Here is a 21,107-nt window from a genome sequence, read left to right as displayed (position 1 = left end):
ACCGTCTTTTGCGACAAATGCACAGAAATGCTTAGAATTTGCTTGTAATGTCAATTCTGTGATTATTTCGTCAAATTGGAGCCTTTCACCGAGATTTCTTGGAGCCTTTGGACATATTCTGTTGTAACCTATCAGGCTGAGCACGAAAATGACAAAGACAATCAACAGAGAGGCTGGCAAGTCCCGGATTTGGCGACAAAACCCCGTTTTTGGCTCAATTTCCATACAAAACGTCGAAATTTGGGCCAAATGTGGCCAAATTCGAGGCTTTCACCGACTCCTCTTGGATCCCTTGGCCCTATTTTCTTGTATCCTGTCAGGCTGAGCACGAAAATGACAAGGACAATCAACAGAGAGGCTGGCAAGTACCGGATTTGGCGACAAAACCCCGTTTTGGCTCAATTTCCATACAAAACGTCGAAATTTGGGCCAAATGTGGCCAAATTCGAGGCTTTCACCGACTCCCATTGGATCCCTTGGCCATATTCTGTTGTATCCTGTCAGGCTGAGCAAAAAAATGCCCAAGGGCATCAAGCAATTCAGTGGTAAGTACCGATTTTTGCGACAAATGCACAGAAATGCTTAGAATTTGCTTGTAATGTCAATTCTGTGATTATTTCGTCAAATTGGAGCCTTTCACCGAGATTTCTTGGAGCCTTTGGACATATTCTGTTGTAACCTATCAGGCTGAGCACGAAAATGACAAAGACAATCAACAGAGAGGCTGGCAAGTACCGGATTTGGCGACAAAACCCCGTTTTTGGCTCAATTTCCATACAAAACGTCGAAATTTGGGCCAAATGTGGCCAAATTCGAGGCTTTCAACGACTCCTCTTGGATCCCTTGGCCCTATTTTCTTGTATCCTGTCAGGCTGAGCACGAAAATGACAAGGACAATCAACAGAGAGGCTGGCAAGTACCGGATTTGGCGACAAAACCCCGTTTTTGGCTCAATTTCCATACAAAACGTCGAAATTTGGGCCAAATGTGGCCAAATTCGAGGCTTTCACTGACTCCCATTGGATCCCTTGGCCATATTCTGTTGTATCCTGTCAGGCTGAGCAAAAAAATGCCAGAGGGCATCAAGCAAGTGAATGGTAAGTACCTTTTTTGCGACAAATGCACAGAAATGCTTAGAATTTGCTTGTAATGTCAATTCTGTGATTATTTCGTCAAATTGGAGCCTTTCACCGAGATTTCTTGGAGCCTTTGGACATATTCTGTTGTAACCTATCAGGCTGAGCACGAAAATGACAAAGACAATCAACAGAGAGGCTGGCAAGTACCGGATTTGGCGACAAAACCCCGTTTTTAGCTCAATTTCCATATAAAACGTCGAAATTTGGGCCAAATGTGGCCAAATTCGAGTCTTTCACCGACTCCTCTTGGATCCCTTGGCCCTATTTTCTTATATCCTGTCAGGCTGAGCACGAAAATGACAAAGACAATCAACAGAGAGGCTGGCAAGTACCGGATTTGGCGACAAAACCCCGTTTTTGGCTCAATTTCCATACAAAACGTCGAAATTTGGGCCAAATGTGGCCAAATTCGAGGCTTTCACCGACTCCTCTTGGATCCCTTGGCCCTATTTTCTTGTATCCTGTCAGGCTGAGCACGAAAATGACAAAGACAGTTAACAGAGAGGCTGGCAAGTACCGGATTTGGCGACAAAACCCCGTTTTTGGCTCAATTTCCATACAAAACGTCGAAATTTGGGCCAAATGTGGCCAAATTCGAGGCTTTCACCGACTCCCATTGGATCCCTTGGCCATATTCTGTTGTATCCTGTCAGGCTGAGCAAAAAAATGCCCAAGGGCATCAAGCAATTCAGTGGTAAGTACCGATATTTGCGACAAATGCACAGAAATGCTTAGAATTTGCTTGTAATGTCAATTCTGTGATTATTTCGTCAAATTGGAGCCTTTCACCGAGATTTCTTGGAGCCTTTGGACATATTCTGTTGTAACCTATCAGGCTGAGCACGAAAATGACAAAGACAATCAACAGAGAGGCTGGCAAGTACCGGATTTGGCGACAAAACCCCGTTTTTGGCTCAATTTCCATACAAAACGTCGAAATTTGGGCCAAATGTGGCCAAATTCGAGGCTTTCACCGACTCCTCTTGGATCCCTTGGCCCTATTTTCTTGTATCCTGTCAGGCTGAGCACGAAAATGACAAAGACAGTTAACAGAGAGGCTGGCAAGTACTGGATTTGGCGACAAAACCCCGTTTTTGGCTCAATTTCCATACAAAACGTCGAAATTTGGGCCAAATGTGGCCAAATTCGAGGCTTTCACCGACTCCCATTGGATCCCTTGGCCATATTCTGTTGTATCCTGTCAGGCTGAGCAAAAAAATGCCCAAGGGCATCAAGCAATTCAGTGGTAAGTACCGATTTTTGCGACAAATGCACAGAAATGCTTAGAATTTGCTTGTAATGTCAATTCTGTGATTATTTCGTCAAATTGGAGCCTTTTACCGACTCCTCTTGGATCCCTTGGCCCTATTTTTTTGTATCCTGTCAGGCTGAGCACGAAAATGACAAAGACAATCAACAGAGAGGCTGGCAAGTACCGGATTTGGCGACAAAACCCCGTTTTTGGCTCAATTTCCATACAAAACGTCGAAATTTGGGCCAAATGTGGCCAAATTCGAGGCTTTCACCGACTCCTCTTGGATCCCTTGGCCCTATTTTCTTGTATCCTGTCAGGCTGAGCACGAAAATGACAAGGACAATCAACAGAGAGGCTGGCAAGTACCGGATTTGGCGACAAAACCCCGTTTTTGGCTCAATTTCCATACAAAACGTCGAAATTTGGGCCAAATGTGGCCAAATTCGAGGCTTTCACCGACTCCCATTGGATCCCTTGGCCATATTCTGTTGTATCCTGTCAGGCTGAGCAAAAAAATGCCCAAGGGCATCAAGCAATTCAGTGGTAAGTACCGATTTTTGCGACAAATGCACAGAAATGCTTAGAATTTGCTTGTAATGTCAATTCTGTGATTATTTCGTCAAATTGGAGCCTTTCACCGAGATTTCTTGGAGCCTTTGGACATATTCTGTTGTAACCTATCAGGCTGAGCACGAAAATGACAAAGACAATCAACAGAGAGGCTGGCAAGTACCGGATTTGGCGACAAAACCCCGTTTTTGGCTCAATTTCCATACAAAACGTCGAAATTTGGGCCAAATGTGGCCAAATTCGAGGCTTTCACCGACTCCTCTAGGATCCCTCAGTCATTTTTTGCTGTATCCTATCAGGCTGAGCAAAAAAATGGCCAAGGGCATCAAGGAATTCGGTGATAAGTACCGAAATTGTCGACAAATGCACAGAAATGCTTACTATTTGCTTGTAATGTTAATTCTGTGATTATTTCGTCAAATTGGAGCATTTCACCGAGATTTCCTTGAGTCTTTGGACATTTTTTGTTGTAACCTATCAGGCTGAGCACAAAAACGACAGAGACAACCAACAGAGAGGCTGGCAAGTACCGGAATTGGCGACAAAACTCCGTTTATTGATCCATTTCCATACAAAACGTCAAAATTTGGGCCAAATGTGGCCAAATTCGAGACTTTCACCAACTCCTCTTGGATCCCTCGGTCATTTTTTGCTGTATCCTATCAGACTGAGCAAAAAAATGGCCAAGGGCATCAAGGAATTCGGTGATAAGTACCGAAATTGGCGACAAATGCTCAGAAATGCTTACAATTTGCTTGTAATGTCAATTCTGTAATTATTTCGTCAAATTGGAGCCTTTTACCGAGATTTCTTTGAGCCTTTGGACATTTTTTGTTGTAACCTATCAGGCTGAGCACAAAAACGACAGAGACAACCAACAGAGAGGCTGGCAAGTACCGGAATTGGCGACAAAACCCCGTTTTTTGGTCCATTTCCATACAAAACGTCGAAGTTTGGGCCAAATGTGGCCAAATTCGAGACTTTCACCGACTCCTCTTGGATCCCTCTGTCATTTTTTGCTGTATCCTATCAGGCTGAGGAAAAAAATGGCCAAGGGCATCAAAGAATTCGGTGGTATGTACCGAAATTGGCGACAAATGCACAGAAATGCTTACAATTTGCTTGTAATGTCAATTCTGTGATTATTTCGTCAAAATGGAGCCTTTCACCGAGATTTATTTGAGCTTTTGGACATTTTTTGTTGTAACCTATCAGGCTGAGCACAAAAACGACAGAGACAATCAGCAGAGAAGCTAGTAAGTATCGGAAGCGGCCTGACAATCCTGTTTTTGTATATATACAGTTATATTTATATTTATAATAGATGTTTATATTTACATGTGTATATATATATATATATATATATATATATATATATATATATATATATATATATATATATATATATATATAATTATATTATTATATAATTATATATATATATATTATAATTATATATATATATATATAATTTATTTAGCTTTTGTAACTTTTTAGCACCTATCTGAAGTTTTTATGCATAAAATTTGTTTTATCTTCAAATGAAACTTAGCTGCCTACCATGCATTTGTTTTACCAACCTTCTAATAAACAACATTAGGCAGTTAAGAACTAAGAAGTACATAAATTATATCGCAAACAATGCATAATTATACAGCTATTCACGAAAGTTTGAACGATTGCAGAACTTTTATCAAGTATATTTGATTTTTGTTTAATAAAAAAAAACTGTAAAATGATATCGAATTAATTTTTTTTATTTATTAAAGAAAAAGTAATTAGCTTTAAAATGAGTATCAACATATTATAAAAATTTTAATATTTAGTTTGAAAAAAACAATTACAAAAAATCACATAGGAAAAATAAGAAGCACGAAAGTTTAAACGAATTGCAACATTCAAACAAAAAATTAAAAAAAAAAGCAAAATTAATATTTAAAGTGTCCTCCTTTGTTTTTATAGCAAAGATAAACTCGTTTATGCATTGATTCAACTAATTTCATGCACATCACGCGATGTACCTTCAGCCAGTACTCATTCAAAAGTTGTTTCAAATGCTGAGTTGATTGAACTTCATAGTATGTCATTTGATTGTTGATCCAAGACCAAATATTTTCAATTTAAGATCTGGTGATCTAGGGCACCAGGGTATCACATTGAACTTTTTTTTCAAAAATATTTTTTGATTGAGTGAGCTGTGTGAGCTGAAGCCCCGTCTTGTTGAAAGATGAATTGCTTGCTTTTGCCATACAAGTGTCTGATTGATGGATTTAAACACGTCTCCATTGCGTTCTTGTAATTGTATTGATTAATTCGGCCTTTGTACAGCTCACAGAAGCCTATACCTTTGTGAGAAAAACATCCCCAGATGCCAACCGAACCTCCACCGCCTTGTCGACGATGTTGCAAAAACCTGTCTGAATATTTCTCAGTTGCAAATCTTTTCACATTTTTCCCTTGCGGTTTACGACTTGAAAATAAGTTTCATCACTCCAAATAACATTTGCCCACTGTTCTACAGACCAGTCCAGCCTTTCTTTGGACCACACTCGTCGTTTACGTTTATTCGTGATTGAAAGAATATGTTTTTTATAGCAGATGTTTACGTTCCATTACCTTTGTCCAAAAATGTTCGTCTCACGACCTCTCTGCTAACTTTTGGATTATTTTTTGAGTTGTTGAAGATTTGTGCAAGCTTTTTGTAGCTGAGTCTGGGGTTTTCTCCGCTCATTCTGAATATACCACTTTTGTCACGGTTGCTGAGTTTGGATGGTCTCCCAGTACGCTGCATTTCGGAGATGCCCTTGGTAAGTTCCCAGGTTTTGATGATTTTTCGAACGCAAGATTCAGAAACGTGAAGTATTTTTCCTATTTGAAAGTTTGTGTGATTTTTTGTCCTCGCCATACCAATAACTTGCCACTTGATCTCACTAGAAACTGCTTTGCAACCCATTTGCACGCAATCGAAAATAATTTGAAATTTACAATATTTCAAGTTGATTTTTTAAAATTTAAAAGCTGCCTGATGATGTTGCGATATATTTTTTGATTGTTATTGACTTATTTTGACTTTATTTAAAAATAAAAAAAATTTTCGCCCCGGATTTATCAATTAATTAGCAAATAATTGATCCTAAATAATACCGTTTAAACTTTTTTGACACCTCTTAATTTGTATCACCTACCTTTTCATGAAATTTCTGAGTAAACAGTGATGAGTCGAAACCTACTTTTTTTAATTTTATTAACAAATAACCTATATACCAAATTAGAAAAAAAACTATTTTGAAATCTTTTTCCGTTAGGTTTTTATTCAAGAAAAACTGAAGATTAAATCCTAAAATTCTGTAATCGTTTAAACTTTCGTGAATAGCTGTATAAATACATTATATAAATGCTATAAATTATATAAATATATTTGAAATTTGATATTTCTGCATAAGCAAACAATTACTTTTTCTTCACTATTATTAAACGACTACTTTGAAGCAAAATAAATTTAAAACTCGTCTTTAGTTTTTCTGAGAATTTGTATAATTTTTTATTATATTATTTCTAAAAAACTAAAAACAGAAAGTTAATATACTTCAAGTTATTGTAAGAATATGTTTTTTAAGTTAAAAATTATTCATATTTCAAATTTACTTGAATGTTATTTCGTATTTATTTTCGTTATGTTATTTATGTAGAATCCGTTATTTTTATGAAAAAAATCTTAAACAAAATAATGTTAAACAAAAAAATAGAATTTTATTTGAAATTTTTATATTTATTAATACTTGAGCTAAAGATATAAATCTTAAATATTATCAGGTTCTTAACGTGATATAGCTGTTCGTCAATTCCACCGCCATCTTGGGAAGCCAAAACTGGCTTCAAAAAATTTCCCCTATATGCTATACAGTTACTTTTTTGAGATCATTGCATTCGATCAAGAGTTTCAGAATATTATCAGATAAAAAACAAGTTTAGGGAGCATCAATCGATTTAATATTTGTTTTCAGATTTCAAAAAAGCTGACTTTTTAAATGCGTATCACCACTTCAAAAAAACCCACTAAAAGATTATCCGAAATAATTACGAACTATTTTGTTATGGAATCTCGAGGCAACTTAAGGTGTTGAAAAGAATTTAGCTATGATATAATAGAATTTTAATACTTTACTTCTCATGCTTTCCGCCACCGATAAAGAAATAGAGGCAATAAAAAAGGTTTTACTTAACAAGCTTTCTCATTAAATTCTTATTATGAAGAAATAAAATACTTTTTACTTAACTTTACACAAAGCGTTACAAATTTCACCCAACTATAAGCTGATTACAAAAAAAATAACTACAGAAATCCGAAAAAAAAGACTTTACAATCACTTATTTCAAAGATATCGATTTTTACTTTTACGATTAAATCGTTTCAGGAGGGATTTAAAGGGATTCTGGGGGCGATCCATCGTTTCCTTTAAAGAAAAAGAAATGTTATGAACACTTTAAACAAAAGTATAACATCCAATCAACGATCAAATTTAATTCAAATCTAATAATCATATTTAATTTAGACTCTAAAGCAAGTTCATAATTGAAGGGCTCTTGATAAAATTATATATCTATTTTTTTATAAAGATTCTTAAAACCTTTTCGCAATAATTTAATTGTACGGAACACAAAAACAAAAAAATTTCATAAAGAGCTTCTTTGAAAAATAATTAATTTTTAACACCAGACATGAGACTGTTACATTATAAAACTGTACATTTTTTTAACAAAGTTTTATTAACATAACATATAACTAAATTGAAAAAACAATATAATTAAAGACAAATTAGTTATTTTAAATTCAACCGAAAATATTAAGTTTTTTTCAGTGCCATCTTATAAATTGAATTTATTTCTCATTAACTCTTTATACATAATGGATCTTTAAGGCACAATGTACGTAACGCTGCATTCTTTAAATCAATTTTTAGAGTTTGTGACTTACTTAAGAAGGCATTGCAAATCTTGCAAACTATATTACCATTATCAACATATTATCTTAAATTCTTAATATGAGTTATTTATTCTTTAGCTGTTTTTTATAACATAAACCAGCTTTCCATTTTAATAATTTTATGTTTTTTATTTTATTAGTAGTACACTTTTTTATTTTTCAAATAAAATTTTCTGGGTGCGCCGATCAAAACTTGTAAACAAATACGTTACTAAAATATGTCAGTAAAATGTTTAGAACTTAGACAAGGCATTTAGACTCTTATGGTAAATTCTAAGTAGAAAACTCGCAATTATTGTATCACAAAGATTAGAGTATATATTAGGAATCGCTAGTGAACGGTCAACTAAAAATTTAGTGTACAGTTTACTGTAAAGTATACCGTAAAGTATACTGTAAAGTATAACGTAAAATAAACTTTTTACTTATTGATTTTTTTGATAATTGTTATTATCAATTTATTTCAGATCAGAGAAATCTATAGAACAAACAATCTTAAAACGGTGAAGAGCAGCACAAACAGCCTGGTGTAAAAATATAACAACTTAACAAATTAAAGTTTTTACTAAGTAAATCTAAGAAACAAAAATTGATTTAAAAAAAACAAACACTTTAATCATGATTAGTCAAATACTAGACATGGTCCAGTAATTTAATTGATTAAGAAAATATAATTATTAAATTATCAAGCCAGTCCAAAAATACTTCACAAATAAAAGTAAACAGGTATACTAATCTGTATACTAACTTTTAGTATAACAAGTATACCGTAAAGTATACCGTAAAGTTAGTATACCGTATACTGAAACCGGCGATCCCTAGTATGTGTTACGCCAAATGCAGCTTCGTATTTGTTTATTTTTTTAATGCGATATTATAATAGAAAAGAAAAGAAAAGAAAAGAAAAGAAAAGAAAAACAGCGAACTATAACATTTACAACTCGCCCATGTATTTAATTTTCAAAGCATACATTTAACTCGAAAAAAAAGACTTAATCCATAAAATCAAGATAAGGCAAAATAACGGACCACAGATAAACCTAACCCAAGTATATTAAAACTAACTTAGCTTATTTAAAAGGATTAACAAGAATTAAAAATAAAAACTTAACCTTCACAGTAAATTGCATCAGCAATAACCAGGTACAAAATTTTGTTATACAGGCGAACTTTATCTCCTAACAGTTTACTTAACTGCTCATCTAACTCAAATATTTTATTGTCATCTTGCATTAGCTAAAAGAAAAAAATATAAAAATTAAATAGAATTTACAACCATAACATTTTGTTACTGAAACTTATGAATGAATTTTTAGCGATTTTTAAACATTTTCCTACAACTTTTGCTTACTTTCTTATGCTAAATTACATACCAATATATATAGTGGAGTGGCCTGTGGTCAAATAAAGGATTCAGCCAATTGCCTTTTATCTAAAATTTCTTTTACAACCTTTAAATTGTTAAGACTCCTTAGGTCTGTAAAATGGTTTTGGTAATTAAAATCTATATTTTTGTTATTAAGAAGTAGGAAAACAGAATTTACTCTATTTTCCTACTTCTAATGAAACAATCAAATAAAACAATGAAACAATCATCCAAATTTTATAAATATTCAGTGAAAACAAAAGTTTTCGTTTGCAGCCTAATAACTTAGAACCAACCAATCAATCAAAAGTACTAAACATACAGTATCTCAGCCCAAAATTAATTTGAGTATCTGCCAGCTTCAACTTTGGGGACCAAACAATGAGCTATGGGGAATAAAATTGAGTTATGGGGAAAGAAAATGAGTTATGGAGTTAACCTGCAATATCATCTCATCTCTTTAACTTAAAGTCAAAAGCATATTAAAATTTTTAAAGCAATTTGTGCTACAAGTTGCACAAATCTACTTCTTTTTTTTTTTTTTTTACTTTTGGTGAATGGAATTTTAAAAAATCATCAAAAGCCCTTTGAAATATCTGTTGTCATTAACTTGATAAAAATTAGTTTTTTAGCACATGAGTTTTAGGTATAGGAACTTAAAAGAATTTCTTTTTTTCTAGGAAGAGTCACAACATATTAACGAAGTAATCTAACATAAACAGGTAACAGTCTAAGATCTAAAAAGATTTTTAGATCTTTAGACTGTTACCTGTTTATGTTGTATGCATTTTTCAATTACATACAATTCGATTACAATTAGATTGTACTGAAGCTACTTTCATAAATCTTTTTTTTTCACTGAAATGCCAGAGAAAAACTCATCAAGACTGTTAGCAATCATAATGCTTCCTTTGTTGTTAAAAGTGTGACAAACTACTGATGCCATCAAGGAAAGATTACTAGCTCATTTTTAGAAAATCTATAGATTTCAATGATGATAGAGTAAGACATATGTAATTCCTTCTGATCAATACTATAAAAACATGACAAGGAAGACAGAAACTTGCCTCTTCCCAAGCTGCATGACTATAACAATAATATCATTGGACCACAGATCCTTGTGATTGTTTAATTTGTCAAGATAGCTAACTAAAAGGAAATTCTACAAAGCTGAGATTTTTAATAAACCAAAATCAAAAGAATCACCAAGCTCAAATTGTCTTAGTGTTGTCAAAAAATATTACAGAGGTAGCAATTTTTTCAGCAGTTTTGCAATTGACTACTATGATTATCTTTACCTTATCAAACTAGGTGGCTTAAAATCATGTGTTGAAAGTTTATTCAAAGTTTTCATAATCTCACTTGTGAGGCCATCAACAAAAGCTGATTATTTGATATAGGCTGTTCACTACAAAAATTTTGGGGATTTTATTAGCAAAATTCTTAAAGCTAAAAACGATACTTCACCACCTATCAAACTGGGTATTGATTGTAGAGGTTTTTCCTCAAGTTCAGCTTGAATCTTATCTCCAATTCAGATGATAGTTTTAAGCAGACCCAGTTTTAAGCAGACCCAGACAAAAGAAGGATCCATTTAGTACACACTAATGTGAAGTCTAATGACTCCATATCCACTAATCATGTCATATTACTAAATTAGTTATTTGAATTTTTGTAATGCATAAAAACTACAAAAAGCTTCAATCTTTTAGACATTTTTTCAAGGATGAGGTTCTTTATTTCTTATCTTTGCACAATAAAAAATATTTTGATTTTGTTTTTTTTTTTTCTGAAAGCTACATGTCAAGGCTTCATTCTATTAAATTTTGAATCTTCCATAATCAATTATAAGAACAGAATATAAATATAAGTTTTCTATTACCACCTTCTGAAGAGTCTTATAGCGTCATACTCTATATTTTTAGGTCCCTGTATACAAACCACAGGTGCTAAAGAGCTGATATTTTATCAAGTTATAGTCAACACGTATTTCTAAATTCCTTTTGATAATTTTTAAAGTTCTATCTATACCAAATATGAAAAGTAGAATAATAGATTTGTGCTATCTATAATGCAAAATACTTTAAGAATTTAATTGCCTCTTCTCTGGTTCTATTGGATAGAGAATCCAATAAGGTCATTTTTTTTTAATAAGAACCTCAAAATCAGTCTAGAACATAGTTTTTATAATAGTTATGATAAAAAACAGGAGTTGCCATGAACCATGTATAAATCTCTATTCTATTATCACATGACATGCTATTATAGCCCTAAACATTATTATCATAAATATTTAGAGCTGTAATTACTGCATATGATTAAGGTAAGAAAATAAGATTTCTTTTGACTTTTATTGCAAAATTTTGTGTCTTTTCTTTCTAACATCAAAAAAACACCAAGAAGTATACATTGAATTGTATAGGCGCTTAAAAAATACAGTTGTTTTGTGGTAGGACTTCCAGTATTTTATTGTAGATTTGAGTTTGCATTGTTTGCATTGTGTCAGCTTTTCAGAGGTTTCCATGTGTTGGCTTTGGAGTTTCTTAAGATTTCTTGAGGCCATAAATTTGTCAGCTTTAGTAAGGGATTCTGCTTCAAAGTAATTCTACTGTACTAGAGTTGAAAAAGTAATAAAATACCTGAATAAGTTTGTAAACTTTAACAAACAACTCAAATCCAAGTTCATTTTCTAGTTCAATTCGCAGTTCTTCAATATTAGAGTAAACACTTTCTGTAAGAAAAGCACTTTTTTCTTCACCATCTGAAAGAGTATTATTGCATTGTAAATAAATTTGTGTTGTGAGTTTGGAATTTGGAAAAAGTAAAATTATACACAATGACTAAATAAGTGTTTATTTATTGTTTACCAGAAAGCCATTCTGTTTCAAATAACTCTAAAGCCATATCTTTCTTCAATTTCGGTTCTTTGAAACAAAAATACATAAAATTTAACTTATTGTAACTTCTTACTAACATATCTTATAATTCAATTAAGATCATATCAAACAACCTTTCATAGTATTTAGTACACTTCTCATAGACTGCAACAAATGCTCAAACTCATATTCATCTATATCTTCTTCAGTAACATGCTCAGATTGCTGTGAATTATCAAGTGTACTAATATTTTTATCACACTTTAAGTATGAAGTACTTCTAAAAAAAACTAGTTTGATTAAGTAAATTAAAGTAAGATCACTAAATAGTTTTGTACACCTTCAAGACAAGAAAACATGCAAGCTAATTTTAATTAATAGTTACTATATTCTTGTGACAAATTTAATAACACATATATATAAATAGAATACGTGGCTGATTTTGCTTAAATATTTCTATTAATGTTATTTTAAAATGTCCTCAAAACAGAAAGCATAAAGAAAGAGAACTTAGGAGCTTTACTTATAATCATTTCTAAATCGCAATTTAAAATAGAAAAGGTTAATTAACAATAATTGAGATAAAATCTAAACACTAAAGAGCACAGGCTAGAAGTTGAGTTGTCAAAATTAACGCTAAACCTCTAAAAAAATGTTTGATCATAATCGTGTAGTTTGGACTAGGCGAGGCATTCAAAAAACTTAATTGCTTCCAATCATAGATTGTCAAAATCTATGATTAAATTACTATTCAGCAAAGAAAAGGAAATCAGATCAAAGTCTTTGGAAGAGAAACATTATAAAGATTGCCAGAATAAAAGGTGAAGAATATGAAAATAGAATAGAAAACTATAATCTTTCCTTTGGAAGGCCGCAAGTTGACATATGCTGCACTTGCGAAGAACTCAATATAAAGTTAAGGAGTCCTCGCCTCTATGAGGCAGAAAAAAGGTGTGCTCAATCTGAACTTGATGCACATAAATGCAAATCAAAAAAGTTTTATGATCGAATATGAAAAGACGTCAATGACAAGAACAATAGTCAAATTTTATCATTGTGTTTTGACTTTATGCAGAACATACAGATCCCAAAAATACCAGTACAAGAAACCTTCTATCTGAGACAATTTTCAGTTAATGTTTTTTGTATTCATAACAATAAAAGTAACAAAGCACAGATTTTTGTTTACCACCAAGGCACAGCAGGCAAGGGTCCAGATGAAGTGTGTTCCCTTCTATTTAACTATTTAATGAAAGTAGAGCAGCAGTTTAATGAACTCCACTTGTTCTCAGATAATTGTTGGGGCCAAAATAAAAACCATTCATTATCTAGGCTACTCTTAGCCATGACTGATTTAAAGAAATTTGAAAAGGTTGAGCAATTCTACCCAATAAGAGGGCACTCCTTCCTACCATGTGATAGGGATTTTAGCATAATAAAGCGAGAACTAAACCAACACGATAGACTGTACACAGTAGACCAAGTATGTGACCTTATTAAAGCATCCTCCAAAAATGATAAATTTATGGTACAAAAAGTTCAATCTTCAGAAATTTTAGACTTCAAGACGTGGTGGCCGCAGTTTTATAAAAAAAGTTGTGTTTCCGATGAAACCAAAGGTAAGCAAGTCAAAAAGGACAAAAAGCAGTACTTTTCAATAAGCAAGTTCATGCACTGCACATATGATGTAAAATTTCCTTCTAAGGTTATTGACCGACCTTTCATTGATTCTATAATGAATCACAGCTTTTCTTTTAGAGCAACGGGTTTCCCAAACTTATGCTTTCCAAGTAAAGAAGCTTACCCTGCAGGAAAAGTATCAATAAAGATTGAAAAAATGGCAGACATAAAAAACTACAACCCTATATTCCAGTGGAGTTTGAAGACTTTTATGCTAAAATTTATATGTGGCCAACAACAGAAGTAGTTGAAGTTGAAAACGATGACTAAGCTGTCATTGCTCGTATTGCTTATGTCAGACTAAAGAGATTTATTTGAAGATAGTATATATTTACGAAATTAGTTATTTAAAAATGAGTAAATGTAAATATTGGTTTCTTGGTGTTTTTAGTAAATAACATTGTTTTAAAACACATTTATCTGTCTATTTATTCAAATTATGCTAAAAGGGGATAAGTCAAGCAACTTTAATGATTTTTTTTCATATGAAAGCATTGTAAATGTCATTAATCAAGTATGTTTCATAATAACTGGGGTAGTAAAGAATTCATATACAAAAAATTACATCTTTTTGGTCAATAATGAATAGAATGCAAAGTTTTATTTAGTTTTCTCAAAACTATGCGTTGTTGACTAATCCCCTTTTAGCATGAGCCGATTCAATTATAGATTACAGAGTAAAATAAAAAAAGATAAGATAATGAATTAGAAAATAGCTTGTCTCTGTACTCTTACACTGTTCATTATTGTCCTGGTCAATATAACAGTGGCCCAGATACATTCACTCAATTTCAGTGTGCACCAATAATCCCAGTCTCATGTGCTTTGCATGCTGTACTTAGCCTACTACTGGAGATATTCACCTCCATTATCTTATTCAATCAAGAAACCTCCCTTATTAACTAGAAAATGTAAAATATGCATACAGAGATTGCTGGATATGTCAAAAAGTAAAACCAAAGAACTACTGCCAAAATCCTATACACTTAATTAAAGAAACTCGCCCATTTGAGCATGTATTTATTGTTGTCAAAGGGGCTTCTACAAACAAATTACCTTCTACAACCCTTGAATAGAGTATGTTAGCAGTTATTGATGAATACTCACATTTCCCTTTTGCCTAACCTGTAAAGGGTATTACCACTAAAACAGTAATTACTCTTTAGATGATCTTTTTTCAATGTTTGGTATGCTAGCTATGCCCATTCAAATCATTCTTAACTTCTTATGAATTAAAGGAATGGTTCTTTACTAAAGAAAACCACTAGAAATCAAATTGCCCCATACAAGTCAAAAGATATAATGGTATTATTAGGCAATATTAACTCTTAAAGTTCAAAATCTTCCTACATTGTCTTATTTTAAATGCTACAAGATCTCATTATGTACCTCTATTAATTGTAGTCCAAATGAGAACTTTTACAAGATCTCATTATGTACCTCTATTAATTGTAGTCCAAATGAGAACTAACTTTCAAATGGTCATGGATATGAAGCTTCATCATTTGGGACTTAAGAATGCAAGAATTAAAACTGCGCATATTGTTACACCGCAGTTATATGCTGTGTGTCTTTCTTTTTAAGTTTATTTTTTTCAAAAATAAACTTAAAAAGAAAGACACATAGCATATAACTGCGGTATAACAATATGCGCAGGCTGCATTTTAGTATTTCTTGATGAGCAACATTGTTCAGAATCAGATTCAATTTTGATTTCTCCTACTCAGTTGGATACTTTTTCTAAAGTCATTTGCCTCAACTAGTGTATTATTTTTAAGATTTTCCATGTACTTCAGTCTTTAACTTTCTATTCTCCTGTCTAGTGAATAATGTTTCCAGATGACAATTGATACTTAACCATAGCCAGAAACAGATGACAATAAAAAATTTAAAAAATTTCAAACTATTTAATATCTAAAATTCCCACAAACTGTTTTCAATGACCTAAAAATGATACAAATTTTAGCAAACAGTGACTTTTTTTAGTCTGTATGCGTTCTCTTTTTACAAAAAAAAAATAAAGGTACTGAGAGATAATTTTAAGTGACTAGCTGAAAAGTTTTACTTGTTTTCCATATTGATTTTTTAAAAAAAATTTTTATTTATTAAATTAAGTTTAAACTCTAACTTTAATTAAAGTTATCCATTTAAACAAGTTAAAAGAGCACTATATATTTAAGAATATACAGTGCTCTTTTAACTTGTTTAAATGGATAACTTTAAGCATATTAATGCTGCTACCAAATCCAAACTGTTTGTTATGAAGGTAGAGAAATAAAAAGTTACTTGTTTTCTAGAATCAAATTATCTTCAGATAAAGAATTTCTTCTGATCAGATCAGGCAATGAGCAGGTTCGCAGAAGCTAAAAATGATAACTAAGAATTACAAAAAAATAAAGAAGTTAACTGGTTGTCAAATTTATTCTAATCAAAACTACATTTTATAAATCAAAATTAATAAAGCCTAAAAGTTCTTTTTTTTTCTTTGTCCTTTTAATTTTTAAGGCATTTAAATGGACAACAAGAAAAACAGAACAAAAAAACTTTGATATTTGATACAGAACAAAACGACTAAAGAACTTTTACCATTTGTCAGTCATTTCTACAAAAATGATATGGTTATTGTGAGATTGTAGCATCATATTAATTTAGTGACAGTTATTTGTTAAGAAAATATTCCCCAACACTCTGTCTTTTTTGAAAAATATTTAATTGCAACATTAATAGAAATGCTACAAGAAGCTAAAATTCATTTCAAAAGCTATGTAATAGCTTATACTTTAGTAAGGGAAATTGCATTTTCCTAATATCAAACTTTATCACTGCTGCAATACCTATGACTGTTAGCAGAGAAATTTTCTAAACAAGTTAGAGGTAATATTTACTAGTAATAAAAACTTATAACTTAAAATATGTTTACAGTGATTAAAAAGCAGAACTTCTTATTACACCTGTAGCACCATAAAAAAGTAAATACATACAATAGATATAAAATTCATTTATTTTTGCGTGAAAAAAAAAACGACTCTTAAACCTGATAAATGATTCTGAAGTCCTATACTTTTGCTGAACAAATCATTTTGACTCTTTTTTTTCTTTAGGTGTCAGCAACTGACTGTTGACCACAAAGTGACCATAAATCTTTGTAATATATTTTGTAGGATAGAAGTATATTAAGCGATCCCACAAATCTGATGAATAAAAATTATGACACTATTTTAATTATAAGACAAGCCGTGTTGGTATGATAATCAGATGAAAATCGTCTTTTGCATAAACTTGAAGAAATGGAGCACGTGTAAAATAAACAATTTTTTTAGATAACTCTTTTCTGCAAATCAATTCTTGTTTATTTAAATATAGTCTGGCTGATAAATTCTCTTTTAACATATGGCCATTATTTTTTGATATAAGACATGAGCCTAATGAGTTAATTCAAAGTCTTTATTGATTTGTTTTTTACATTAAAGGCATTTAGATCATTGTTAAAATCTTTTTTGCTAAGTAAAACTCCATTAAATTGGTGAATCTGTACAGCAGCTATAGCACATTTATAAGGGATTTTTTTTCCCTTCTTTCTTTACAGATGTACCAGGGCTTTGATTTACTCTAACAGATTCAAGTTCAACTCTGATAACTTCTAAAGAGGTGGTCTCACTAATTGCTGATAAAAACTGATGGCACTAGCTTAACTGCCAGAGAAGCTGAAAAAAATTACATAACCACACAATAATCCTAAATCCATTACAAAATCTTTCAATATATTCTTTTATTTTTTAAACCATTTCATTCTCTTTTAGGATAGACAATTGGTTTTTTGAAATCTTTCACTGACCTTATAATGGAAGTAATTTCAAAACCCCACTTTTGCACCCTAAAATCACAATTGCATACTAATGAAGATAAATAATTCTTTAAATATTTCTTGTTCTTTTACTTATTCTAATTCCATTAGAATAAAGGCAATTAAGTAAAGCATCAAATACTTTATTGACTTTGATGCCAACAAGACCTAAAATAATCATTAATGAATTCATTCCATTATTTTTTTATACAGCTTTGAATGTACATTTTAAGTATACACTGATAGTGTAGACCAAATTCAACACCATTCAATTCTTGCAGATTACTTTTCATTTTAAAATTATTAAATAATAATTTGAAATTAACTTTCATGAAGCATGATGTCCAGCAATTTCTTTTTCTTACTAATCTTAACTGTGGTTTTCTATCTTCATAATAAAATATTTAATTATTGGAAACTTCCTTAGATATCCAACTTGGCCAACACAAATAATGGTTATACTGTAAATTCTATTGCTACTGTTTCTTCTATCGCAAGCTCAAAAGAAGCTAAAAGCTTTTTTTCGTTTTCAGATTTCTTTACATTCTCAAACTTAAATTTATATTTCAAATCTAAATAAACTATGAAACACTTTACATGCAACACTACAAACAACAACATTTTAAAGTTATATTTTATTATTCAACTTTTATTTTAGCATTAAATAAAAAAATTTACAGGAAAATTGCAGGAACAATTTTACCAGCAGAATAAAGGTACTATTTGTGCACATTTTGATTTAACTCCAACTTTCATAACTTTTTAGATTTTAATTGATGCAAGTAGTTAGGCTATAGACAGTTTTCCCTTTGTGAAAAAAGTTATACAAACAAAAAAAAGCAGCATAAAATATTCTACAAAAAATGTATTTAGTTACTTCCAGTTTTAAAAATTTTCAACAAAAATGCGTGTAACTTCTTCCATTTTTAAAAAATTAATTTTTTTCAACACACAAAAAAAAACTTTTAACACTTGTTCAATTCTCCCAGCAATTATGTTAAGAAAATTAGCAAATGCTCCTTAAAGTTACTTTAAAAAGATAAAAAAATATAAACTTAACACTTAACAGCTCTTTATAGTAACAGTCCAATATTATCTCCTCTACACTTTTTATAGTTATGCCATAAATTGCTTTAACTAAATCATATTTACCTTTGTTTGTGTATCATAGGTACCTGCAGCCAAGTTAAAAGTAAGTCTTGAAAAACTAAATTTTGAAAAAGACAAACCCACAGTAAAACCGTTTATAAAACAATAGTATACAAAACTGATGCAATAGAAAAATCATTTCCCTAAAGCTATCTTTTTAAAAAATTACTTTTGTTTCAAAAATTTAAATATATAAACATAAGTAATTATATATATTTTCTTCTAAAAAAAATTAAGCATTACTTATTATCAATTACTGAATCAATTCTTTAAAATCACTATGCTGTATTTTTCTAATAATAGTGAATAAAGTTTAAAAATTTAAAAATAATAAGTAAATATAATAAATACAAAGTACTTATTAATAGCTTTGACCATTTATAACTGTGGAATTTGAATTTTAAAGTTAAAAAATTACTTGTTTAGCTAAACAAAATAGTATTTGGATATTGAAATTAATGGTTTTGAGCTGCCAGTGTCTAATACTATCCTGTTTTCAAACAGGATATTATCAGAAACTGGTATAGACACACACTAGTTTGGACAAAACTGCAAATGTTTAAAAAAATTAATATCAGTAATAGGAATACCCTCTACAGTTATAGTTACACATTTAATAATTAAGTTAGTAAAATTTAGTTTTCATTTATTGCTTTATAAATGACTTAAAAAAAAGGCTGATTATAGATAGAAGATAATAAAATAGACAATAGAGACTAACATTTAAAATGTATCAATTTACAGCAGATTTATGTTACAAACCATACTGTCCATACTGTCATGAACATACTGTCCAGCAAATAATTGTGCTATTTTCAGGAGACTAACCATTGTTTTCTGTTTAGGAGAAAATTTGAAATTATTCTTGTTGCAAATTTAATATATCCATCTTCCTGGTTTATTATTATTGTTATTGTTATTGTTATTGTTATTACTACTACTACCACTACTACCACCACTACCACCACTACCACCACTACCACCACTACCACCACTACCACCACTACCACCACTACCACCACTACCACCACTACCACCACTACCACCACTACCACCACTACCACCACTACCACCACTACCACCACTACCACCACTACCACCACTACCACCACTACCACCACTACCACCACTACCACCACTACCACCACTACCACCACTACCACCACTACCACCACTACCACCACTACCACCACTACCACCACTACCACCACTACCACCACTACCACCACTACCACCACTACCACCACTACCACCACTACCACCACTACCACCACTACCACCACTACCACCACTACCACCACTACCACCACTACTACCACTACTACCACTACTACTACTACTACTACTACTACTACTACTACTACTACTACTACTACTACTACTACTACTACTACTACTACTACTACTACTACTACTACTACTACTACTACTACTACTACTACTACTACTACTACTACTACTACTACTACTACTACTACTACTACTACTACTACTACTACTACTACTACTACTACTACTACTACTACTACTACTACTACTACTACTACTACTACTACTACTACTACTACTACTACTACTACTACTACTACTACTACTACTACTACTACTACTACTACTACTACTACTACTACTACTACTACTACTACTACTACTACTACCACTACTACTACTACTACTACTACCACTACTACTACTACTACTACTACTACTACTACTACTACTACTACTACTACTACTACTACTACTATTATTATTATTATTATTATTATCATTATTATATTATTATTATTATTATTATTGTTATTATTATTATTATTATTATTATCATTATTATATTATTATTATTATTATTATTATTATTATTATTATTATTATTATTATTATTATCATTATTATTATTATTATTATTATTATTATTATTATTATTATTATTATTATTATTATTATTATTATTATTATTATTATTATTATTATCATTATCATTATTATTATTATTATTATTATTATCATTATTATTATTATCATTATTATTATTATTGTTATTATTATTATTAATTACATTAAATGAATATGAGATTTAAAAAACTCAATTCCTAGTGAATTTTTCCCATTATTGGCTATAAACTTTCACCTGAAAAGCCAAACTGCATATAAAATTTTATACATCTGCTTCTTTTGCACCTCTCTTAATTTTAACTAATCCTTTTGCTTTAAACATTTGTTTCAAAATTTAATATTTAAAAG

General features: G+C 31.3%; 1 protein-coding gene across 8 annotated transcripts in view; it reads right to left on the bottom strand.

Moving 5' to 3' along the window:
• Nucleotides 1–7,177: 7,177 nt before the first annotated feature.
• The window catches only part of LOC145182634 (serine/threonine-protein kinase Nek1-like), a 124,457-nt gene continuing 110,527 nt past the window's right edge, over nt 7,178–21,107 (bottom strand). For all 8 annotated transcript variants that reach the window (XM_090080281.1, XM_090080284.1, XM_090080283.1 and 5 more), the window contains 7 exons: nt 18,867–18,921; nt 16,157–16,233; nt 12,325–12,470; nt 12,182–12,238; nt 11,954–12,075; nt 9,061–9,184; nt 7,178–7,418 (listed from right to left, as the gene is read on the bottom strand). In XM_090080281.1, the coding sequence (XP_089936407.1) occupies nt 7,387–7,418; nt 9,061–9,184; nt 11,954–12,075; nt 12,182–12,238; nt 12,325–12,470; nt 16,157–16,233; nt 18,867–18,921 (613 nt within the window). In that variant the 3' untranslated portion in view covers nt 7,178–7,386. The remainder of the gene's footprint in view (nt 7,419–9,060; nt 9,185–11,953; nt 12,076–12,181; nt 12,239–12,324; nt 12,471–16,156; nt 16,234–18,866; nt 18,922–21,107) is intronic.

Source organism: Hydra viridissima, unplaced genomic scaffold, assembly GCF_058129835.1.
Source record: "Hydra viridissima isolate aposymbiotic clone 2 unplaced genomic scaffold, HvirCarnegie_v1 scaffold_2, whole genome shotgun sequence".
In the NCBI taxonomy this organism is placed as follows: Eukaryota; Metazoa; Cnidaria; class Hydrozoa; order Anthoathecata; family Hydridae; genus Hydra; species Hydra viridissima.
The sequence above is the reverse complement of the archived record's forward strand: the minus strand, read 5'-3'. Positions and strand labels throughout refer to the sequence as shown.